The 10563-nt window shown below is 39.4% G+C and overlaps 1 protein-coding gene across 1 annotated transcript; it reads left to right on the forward strand.

Moving 5' to 3' along the window:
- The first annotated feature begins 9443 nt into the window (after positions 1-9443).
- On the forward strand, positions 9444-10355 carry LOC105613337 (olfactory receptor 4K15-like). The gene has a single exon (XM_027972234.1). The coding sequence runs from the start codon at positions 9444-9446 to the stop codon at positions 10353-10355; it is 912 nt and encodes a 303-aa protein (XP_027828035.1).
- The last annotated feature ends 208 nt before the right edge of the window (positions 10356-10563 follow it).

Here is a 10563-nt window from a genome sequence, read left to right on the forward strand (position 1 = left end):
TCAGATATGACTTTGGAGCTTGAAGACTATAATCCATCTGTCTTTTCGACTTCTCTACTCAGGCAAGCGAGTCAAGCTAAGTTGTTCCAGTCGTGTCTGACTCTGCAACCCTATGGACTGTAGCCCTCCAGGCTCCTCTGTCCATGAAGATTCTCCAGGCAAGAATATTGGAAGGGGTTGCCATGCCCTCCTCCAGGGGATCTTCCTGACCCAGGAATTGAACACGTATCTCTTACGTCTGCACTGGCAGGCAGGTTCTTTACCACTAGTGCCACCTCTACTTAGGTACCTAGCACCTAAAATAGACAAAACTGGATGTATCATCTACCTCACTGAACAAAATTCTGCTACATCTGTGTGGTATTTATTCATTACATTTGCTACCATGGAAAATATCCATCTACCACATAAGGTAATTATTTTATTATTTTTAAAATAGCATGCTGCTGCTGCTGCTGCTGCTGCCAAGTCGCTTCAGTCGTATCTGACTCTGTGCGACCCCATAGATGGCAGCCCACCAGGCTCCCCCGGCCCTGGGATTCTCCAGGCAAGAACACTGGAGTGGGTTGCCATTTCCTTCTCCAATGCATGAAAGTGAAAGTGAAGTTGCTCAGTCATGTTCATCTCTTAGCAACCCCATGGACTGCAGCCTACCAGGCTCCTCTGCCCATGGGATTTTCCAGGCAAGAGTACTGGAGTGGGGTGTCATCGCCTCCTCCGAAATAGCATGAATATCTACTAAATAACATTTTGAATTGAAAGTGTGACTATTTTGACAATAACAAACATAATAAAATCTCTTCATCTTCTTATAAAATTTGTAAGTAAATTAGCTTGGTTTGGGAAATGTCGGGAACCATCACATTGAATGGTTATATATTTTGTGTAACTCTACTTAGTTACTTAGGCTGCTGTCCCTCAGAAGACTCAAAGACAAAATTTAATCACAGTAGTTTATTTGGGATCTGATTTTTGGAAGCACCAGTGAAGGGCTGAAGAAATGATACTGAAAAGGGAAGGATGCTTATATGTTAACATAACTGTGCAAGCTTATTGTGGTCCTCCAGGAGACCCTATAGGTTCTATGACTTAGAATTCTCCCAGCTGAAGGACAATGTATTTGGAGTATTTGTTCATGATTAGAGGATGTATTAATTTGTTGGCATCCCAAGAATACCCTATAGCGAATATTGTGTATCTGGGTAACCAGAGAAAAGATGTGAAATAGGCTTTCTGGTACTGACAGTAAAGAACTATCTCCAATAAAAGCAAACTTAAAAGCAGCCTCCCATTAATGCTTTGTTACTTAGATAAGTGGTAATTAAAGTTTTTATTGCAATAGACCCCAAACTAGTAATTGGGCACAGAGAATCAGTGATATAAAATATTTCTCTGCTTTCTACAATTCCCATAAACAGAGTTAGAAGTGGACCATTCAGCCATGGGCATGGTTCTGCAAGCCATGACCAGATTTTGAGATCAGTCCCTAGAGATGACCACCACCTGCTACCCACAAAAGCCAACTTATTTCTTCAAGAAAGGAAGTGAAATAGTTTCAATACAAAAACTGTAGCTATAGACCACAATAAGCTTGCACAGACTACAGCTAAAGAATTTTATCATACCTACAGAAAATTCAAATGAACCAAAGAACATTTTAAAATTCTACTTTACTTCCCTTACTAGAATTGTTACAATTAAATTCACTTCGAAATTTTGACTCTGAATGTGATACAAAAGGTAAGCTATCAGATAATGCTTTCAATTTAGAGAAACATAGAAATGTAAAATCCCCTTGCTCTACCTACTCACAGAGCTCTGGAAGCTATTCTCCACCATAAGTATAATTCACATTAAGAGTAACACTGTCCCATAAATATTTCTCAAAGGAGACAATGTATTGTTTGTATTCCTGCAAGCTGACTGTATTTCAGGTCCTAAATAGAACTTTAAATCAGTTTTATCCATGAAGAATCTGATCCCAAATAATTACGTTTCCAAATGTTATATATCTTATGCTCTACAACAATCTCTTAACCTCCTCCTTGCCTTTCTTCCTCCCTCACAGTTAAACCAGCTTTCTTACTATGTCAATATCAACTTTCCATATATACTAACTTGCATTTTCTGGAAGTTTTTTCAAGTTATCAGAAACATTAAGGGGTTCTTCTCAGCTATGTTCTGGAACTTTTTGACTCCCTAGAGCAAATGTCCTTCCTGCACCAAAAGGTATGCCTTCTCTACAGTCCAAGAGCTAGATATTGAGATTCAGGAAGAATTCACAATTCTATAACAGGAGATGATCCTGGACAGAGATATAAAATGTTAATTCCCAGAAATTTCCAAACTGGGAATTGATTACCAATGATATTGTTTGCTAATAGTTTTTTTCAGGAATATAGAGGGAAGCCTCAGAAGTTATGAAAACCTTTTAAGGTTTTCATGGAAACAGAATTAAGCTTTTAGAATTGACAATATCAGAATGGCACCACTGAAGGAGGAATCAGAGGAGCTTAGATGCCCACCCCAGTCATGTGATTTCTCAACCCTGTGACTTCTTGCAAGACATTCTGAGATATAACCTTTTGACATAAGATCCATTTTAATGGGGTTATTATGAAGACTAGATCATGAAATTTGAAAGGGAGCTCTTGGCATGTAAAATACAGTCAGGTTCTCTTTGCCTGATTTTTCTTTTGCTTTCCACATATTTTACACTTCTTTAGGGAGAGTTCTATCTTGCATATTTGAAGATAAAAATATAAACTCTTGGAAGCTTTATTTCTCCAACCTGAAAAATCCTGTCCTTTAAAAAATGAATTGCTACAGTATTCTTTGAAGTGTGGAAGTAATCTTTATCTGTCTACTAACATGAATTAATTTTATGGTATTATTAATACTCTGTGATTTGTGAATCACATAACACCTTTCAAGGAAAGCGTTGAGAAAATAAAGCAGGCATGGGGTTTGGTGTAATCCACAGCACTCAGGCAACCCGCTCCAGTGTTCTTGCCTGGAGGATCCCAGGGACGGGGGAGCCTGGTGGGCTGCTGTCTCGGGTAGCACAGTCGTACACGACTGAAGCGACTTAGCAGCAGCAGCAGCAGCAGCAGGATCTCTTTCATCTGAAGTGTCCAGGAGTGAGTAGACTATAATCTATGAAAACATCCAATATATCCTTTTGACTTCACAAGAGAAAATTAGAGTATTTGACTTCCAATATTTTCTAATTCCAGTCTCACTTTTCAAACTTTGCCATCTGCTGGCAACATTGAAGGCAGAAAACTACTTTTTTACATACTATGAGAGTGAACAAAGACTAAATTAGAAAAAACTTTTAAACAGGTTGTAATGATAAATACAGTTATATAATATTTTTTTCATATGGATACTGGCCATTTCACCTTTTTAAGTAGGATTCTTAGGAAGAGTTGCATTATTAAATGAACAACTAACCAGATGACCCCCAAATCCCACTATTTGGTATTTACTGAAGTGAAATAGAATAGTTAAATATATAAATCTATGAAAGAATATTTACTCTTAATCATGAAAAATTGGAGCCAACTCTTAATATACTAAACTGGGGATATCCATACAATGCAACACTATTTATCAGTGAAAATGAATGACTAATATATGCATCAAATGGATGAATCTCAAGAACAGAGTAAGAAAAGCCAAATGCAAAAGAGAACAAATTGCACAATTCCAATTTTATGCTATTTTGGAAAAAGGAAAATACAGAGACAGAAAAGAAACCAATAGTTTCATAGACAGCGATTTTGTGTGTGGTTGAGTAAAAGAGACACAGGAGAATATGATGTGAAATGAGACTATAATGCATCATGGTGCAATGGTTACCCAATATACGTGTAACTACAAAACTCTCATTGGTCTTTCACTTAATAAGACCTAGGAACGTCAGTTAGCCTTTTTTGCCTGTTTTCTCCTTTGTAAACAGCTCTATATGTCATCATAGTTAGTGAGATGATACCTAAAAAGTGTGTGGTAGTACCCAAGCAACTGAATTAGTGTTGACTCTATGTGTTCTCAAAAACTGGGATGGTTATGGATTCTAGACCTCAGGGCACAAAATGGGTGGTAAGCCAAATATATTCATTTAAATGCTTTGAGATCTAAAAATGAAAGAGATAAAACTTTGAGAGGGAGAAATTGAGACAGTAAATAAGGAGGAGAAAGGTAGGGACAATAAGGGAAAGGAAATAAATTGGGATTTAGTAAAATGGTCTTTGACTTTTAATTTATTTAAAATCAAAACTTCCAACCAAAAAAGATAAAGAAAAATATCTCTAATGGCATTCATTGATATGTACATCTATCACTATTGATAGGAATAGGAACAGAAGGATGCACTACAAGACTGATATTTGTGACCTCTGAGAGTGGATGAGATTTGGAGGGGACAGATGAAGTGGGACTTTGCTGCTGCTGCCGCTAAGTCGCTTCAGTCGTGTCCGACTCTGTCCAACCCCATGGACGGCAGCCCACCAGGCTCCCCCAGCCCTGGGATTCTCCAGGCAAGAACACTGGAGTGGGTTGCCATTTCCTTCTCCAAAGCATGAACGTGAAAAGTGAAAGTGAAGTTGTTCAGTCGTGTCTGACTCTTAGCGACCCCATGGACTGCAGCCCACCAGGCTCCTCTGTCCATGGGATTTTCCAGGCAAGAGTACTGGAGTAAGGTGCCATTGCCTTCTCCAGAAGTGGTACTTTAATAACTGCTTAATGATATACATGAACATATATCATTAATAGCTCGACGCTTATAAGTAATGCTGTATCTGTATATCTTTAATAAAGTAGTAAATTAAAAAGCATCTGCAGTCTTCTTGTAACAGAGTTGGATGAGCACAGCCCTTAGTAGGTAGCCATTGCTGTGTCTCTTTACTCTGCACCTGTTACTAGGCAACAGGTCTTGCTCAGACCTTGCTGGGTGCCTAAGTGGCCCCAGCCACAAGCAACCAACTGTCTTATGAGCCACTGTTAGTTGTCCTGCTCAGCTATTGGTCAGCACTGCAGTGGGCCCTGCTCATAGCTAACTGTCAATGAGGGACCACTGGGGAAATAATGCAGTCAAGGGTCAGTGGTGTGGTGGTCATCAGCTGGACAGTGAGATAAGAGGCAGATTCAGGCCTTCTCCAGGAAGGCCCTCCAGCTTATCCAGCCTTGGGCCAGCAGGTGAGCTGGCGGATCCAAGGAACAGACTAGGGACTACATTCCATGGAGCTCCAGAGCCCTCATTAAGACCCTCCACTGCTAAGTCACTTCAGCCATGTCCAACTCTGTGCGACCCCAGAGATGGCAGCCCACCAGGCTCCCCCGGCCCTGGAGTTCTCCAGGCAAGAACACTGGAGTGGGTTGCCATTTCCTTCTCCAGTGCATGAATGTGAAAAGTGAAAGTGAAGTCGCTCAGTAGTGTCCCACTCCGAGCGACCCCATGGACTGCAGCCTACCAGGCTCCTCCGTCCATGGGATTTGCCAGGCAAGAGTACTGGAGTGGGTTGCCATTGCCTTCTCACAGACCCTCCACTAGCTTGGCCCAAGCCTTGAGGCAGCAGTGAACCTCATCCTCATCCCTGTCTCTCCAACTTGCACAGCCATCTGTGTAAGTTGCAGTCTGTGAAACCTGGTCTCCCCATTTGTGCAGCCTGAGGAGACTGAGGGCCAGATGGGTTGGGTGCCTGGCTCCCTTAGGGATGACAGCTGGGCAGGATGTGGGAACCTGGCCCTGAAGGAGCTGCCAACTGAGCTCTCCCTCCTCTTAGTCAGGACCTAGACCTTGGAGGGTGAAGGTTGTGCCTTAGGACTTTGCCCTTTCTGGTCAGGACAGAGAATAACATTCTTCTGGTAGAGATGAAAATTTACAGGAACATCATTACCTGACCATGAGCTGACCTCAAGGACAAAGGATCTGACCCCAAGAAGTCTGCAACAGCTAACCACACCTGTCCCTCACCTTTTGTTTTTAAAGGGGCTTGCTGAAAGCTTTTGGTAACTTTGGGGTTCTTAGGGCATAAGCCACCCATCTCTTTGTATGAATCTGTAATAAACCTTTCTCTGTTCGGAATTCTAATGTTTAGTATTGATGGGCCTCAATGTGCAGGCAGAGGGTCTTGCACATTCAATAACACTCTCATCACATACAGAAATGCTTATAACATGGTTAACACACAAACCATTAACATTCAGAACTTTGCTCAAGGTAGCATTGAGAACATTGAGACCTACTATTCTTCTCAAGTCCCAGAAAGCAGAAGTTTAAGTAGGCCCCTAAGTCATGAGCATAGTTGCAAAATGATGAGGTGAGGGTGAGCTGCCTGTCATCTGCCCATTCCCCTAAGTCATCTATCTTCTGCTGGGACTGGCAGATTTTGGCATCTTAGTTCTCTTCATGACAGGGTAGATGCAGAACAAAAGGAAAGAAGTTATATCCTCCTAAAATCAGAATATTTGAATCTGTTAAACTTCCTTCTTTTACAATTTTAGGTGTAATTAACTGAACTAACTTTAGCTTTTATAAGGGTGCATTATTTTATTATGCACGCAAAGCCCAACTTTTCCTCAGGGAAAGTTGAAGACTAAGGATCCCCAAGGATCATGACAGGGAGAGACTTTTCAAATATTTGGCTTTATTGAAACACAGATATGGAAAGTTTCCAAACTCAGAGGCTACTCTTTAGAGTGTACATTTGCCACATTGAGGATGCACTCTCACCAATGCTGTGCGAAATGGCAGAAAATTACTTGGATTTCATTTCAGACTAAAAGAAAAATCTAGAGTAAGCCTTCTCAGTTAGGAAAAGGATTTGGTTTCAGAGGTGATCTGTATAAGGTAAGTATATCCCAATCTACCTGATTTTTGAACTTTCGCATTCAATGTTTCTCCTCTATTCTGACTTGATGTCCGCCCCCCCCTTTAGCATTTTTTCATACCTATCTATGAAGCTTACTGTTCTAAAGATGTTATTTAGTTAATGTGCCTATAGTAAGGACTATAGGTTTTCTCAATCAATCCTGGGACTTTGGGATTCCTAACAACACTTTCACAAACTAACAAAAAACACTGCCTTTCTACAATCTTAAAAGTTCCTAGAGGCCCAAGTTAGTGAGATCAGTTCCCACAGATTCTCCAACTTCCCAACCCAGATCTCCCGCATTGCAGGCAGGTTCTTTAACATCTGAGCTACCAGGGAAGCCCCCAACTTATATTAACATTTTCTAATTCCTTTTATATTTTATTTGCTCTACCATTGATCAAAGTAGTAAATGGAAAAAAGCCTCAGTCAAATATCAATAGAGCAAAGTACTCTACGATTTAAAGACAAACAAAACTGAATTTATATTAATGTAAACCTTTACTTCTTTTCCTATTATTATTGGCTATATACATTTGCTGGTGTCTCAGTCACTTCTTTAAAGAACTAAATATCTTATTTCAGAATTCTTTTTTACTTTCCTTAGTCTTCTCAAATTCAAGATTCCTATAGAAACCATTTTTGGTAGGGAAGCTATCCCGGAAGCTTTGGAGTCAGACAAACCTGTTTATTTTCTAGTTTTAGAACTTTCGAACTTAAGGTAGGAAAATCAAATTTCACATCTACAAAAGGGCAAGAAACACGATTGCTAAAATAATGTGTGTACATAGTTTCTTGGGCTTCCCAGATGGCACAGCAGTATAAAATCTGCCTGCCAATGCAGGAAATGCAGAGATCTGGTTTCAACGTCTGGAAACCTACTCCAGTATTTTTGTCTGAAAAGTACGCTGGACTGATGAGTTTAGTAGCTACAGTCCATGAGGTCACAAAGACTCCGACATGATTGAGCAACTGAGCACACATGTACATACATAGTTTCTTAGACCTCATGTTGTGTTCCCACCAAAATAACATAGATCTTATGTTGTGTTCTTACCGAAATAACAAAGTAAAATAATTTTAAACTCAATACTGAGATGGTGACAGTCCATAATCCATATGCTGATTTTCATTTTTAAAAATAGTCATACTTTTTCTGAGGAAAGAAAAGCAAAGTCCAAAGTAAAAATGTGCCCAGAAGAGTAGCAGGAGGTTAAAACAAAAAGAAAGACAAATAGTCCTTTAAAATGGTGTGTGTTGATGGAGAGAGATGCTTAATCTCACAGTAAGAAATGAAATCTACATTTAGATGTCATTTCTCGTTACCACTGAGAAAATATTCTATTGGCAACAAGTGAAAAAAAAAAAAAAACCAGGCAATTTTGTACACGGCTAGTTGAAATATAAAATGTTTGAAGTCCTATAGAAGGAATAACTAACAAAATAGACAGGTTTCTAAAGCGCTTACCTGGTAAATAGTAAGTGCTAGTGAGTCAACATTAGTAGCTAGACTGAAGATAACAACAGGACAATATATAGAGAGAAATGAAGAGACGTTAAAGAAGGGGAAATAGAAATAAAGAAGGAGGAAGGAAGGACGTGGGGAGAGACAGATGGACAGAGAGAGGGGGAGAAGGAAGGAAATAAAGGCTTTGCTTTCAGGCTTATAGAAAATAGAAAATATATGTGTCCACAGTTCACAGAGGTCAATTTAAATTATGCAAAGGAATAGTGTAAGTACAAATGAAGTTAGAATTTATTAATATATTTTCCCCCACAGGGGCAGTCAGGAGTAAAAGTAGTTTAAATTGGCCTGTCCTTTAGGCTACCCTGAAATAAGAAATTTCTGTTGCCAGTGAAGGCAAAGGACCAGCCGATGTGCATTAATAAGTGGAGTTAGGCTAAGGAATATGTAATATTAAGGATGTCTCCTCTCATGGAGAGATCAAAATGCATGAAAATATTTTGCACTATAAAAGTGTAGTCAGCATCTAGGGGTTCTTTTGGAACACAAACATCTTTTCTGAAGTCATTTGATGAACAGTTTCTCCCTGAGTATGTAGAAGACCTTGGTTTAATTCAATCTGCTATACATATCAACTTAGAAATTGTTTTGTTTCTAAAAAGTATATAATATAATGAGAAGTATAACATTAGATCATTGCCCAAGATAGATTCTGAAAAATAAAAAAACCTCTAAATAGATTTTAGAACAATGCATTCTCCCTGCAGAAAAGGTATATTCAAGCCTTGGAGAAATTGTTCATAAAATACATTACTACTAAACTTTTTAATCAGAATATTTGTTTTTAATAACCCCTAAGAACTGTACTTCTGATGGATAAAGTTTTTGACCTGTCCTTCTACATTTAATTAGCTTCTTTATTTAGTCAGAGGATTGTGCCCTTCCATAAATTCATAAAATGTTATTTTCAATTTTGAGCTCAGGATAATGCTAAGACTGCACCTAAGAAGAATTTCTCTGCTCTCTTACACCTAAACCTTAAGTTCTTCTTTCTAGAAGTTCCTAATTCATTTCTTTTTCGGGTCACATTAGAAATGAACTAAATGGAAGAAGCAAACCAGTCTGTGGTATCTGAGTTCATTTTTCATGGACTCTGTGATTCAGGGAATCTCCAGAAATTCCTCTCACTGCCATTTTCTGCACTCTACCTGATGACCGTCCTGGGCAACCTTTTCGTTGTGTTCTTAATCATCACTGACTCTCATTTCCATTCCCCAATGTACTTCCTCTTAGCCAATCTCTCATTTGTTGACTTCTGCCTTTCCTCAGTGACCACTCCTAAACTGACCACAGACTTCCTAAACGATAATGAAACCATCTCCTTTGAGGGTTGCATGAGCCAAATCCTCTGTGTGCATTTCTTTGGAGGGGGTGAGATGGTACTGCTTGTGTCAATGGCCTATGACCGTTATGTAGCCATCTGCAAGCCACTCCATTACTCCAGCATCATGAACAGACAGAAGTGCATCTGGCTAGTATTGACATCATGGATCATTGGCTTTGTGCATGCCACAAGTCAACTAGCTATGATTTTAGATCTTCCCTTCTGTGGACCCAGAATAGTGGACAGCTTTTTCTGTGATATTCCTCTGGTGATCAAACTAGCCTGCATGGATACTCATACTCTGAGACTGTTGATAAATGCTGACAGTGCAGTCTTGGCTACAACTTGCTTCATTCTCTTGCTGATCTCTTACACCTACATCCTGGTGACTGTCCGTCTTAGCTCCAAGCATGGGGCATCAAAGGCACTCTCTACCTGTACTTCCCACATCACAGTGGTGGTGCTGTTCTTTGGACCCTGCATCTTCATCTATCTGTGGCCACCTAGCATCACTTGGGTGGACAAGTTTCTTGCTGTATTTTACACAGTAATCACACCTCTCTTGAATCCAGCCATTTATACACTGAGAAATAAAGAGATTAAGAATGCCATAAAGAGACTGATAAGTTAGTATATGGATTCAAGGTGTAATTTTTAGATCTTTCATGTAATCAGCAATTCCACCTTGTGCTCCCCAATTTGGACATATTCTGACCTATAAACTGAACTGGAAATATGTTGTAAATATTCCCAAATGTATGCTGTGATTTATTCCACTAAGAAAATATATTAAAATACAACATTAAAATTCTTACCATTTGGAGGAAATAAAATGTTTC

Source organism: Ovis aries, chromosome 7 (genome assembly GCF_016772045.2).
Source record: "Ovis aries strain OAR_USU_Benz2616 breed Rambouillet chromosome 7, ARS-UI_Ramb_v3.0, whole genome shotgun sequence".
In the NCBI taxonomy this organism is placed as follows: domain Eukaryota; kingdom Metazoa; phylum Chordata; class Mammalia; order Artiodactyla; family Bovidae; genus Ovis; species Ovis aries.

Coding starts and splice junctions, on each gene's coding strand:
- LOC105613337 (XM_027972234.1), top strand. CDS start 9,444: ATGGAAGAAGCAAACCAGTCTGTGGTATCTGAGTTCATTTTTCATGGA.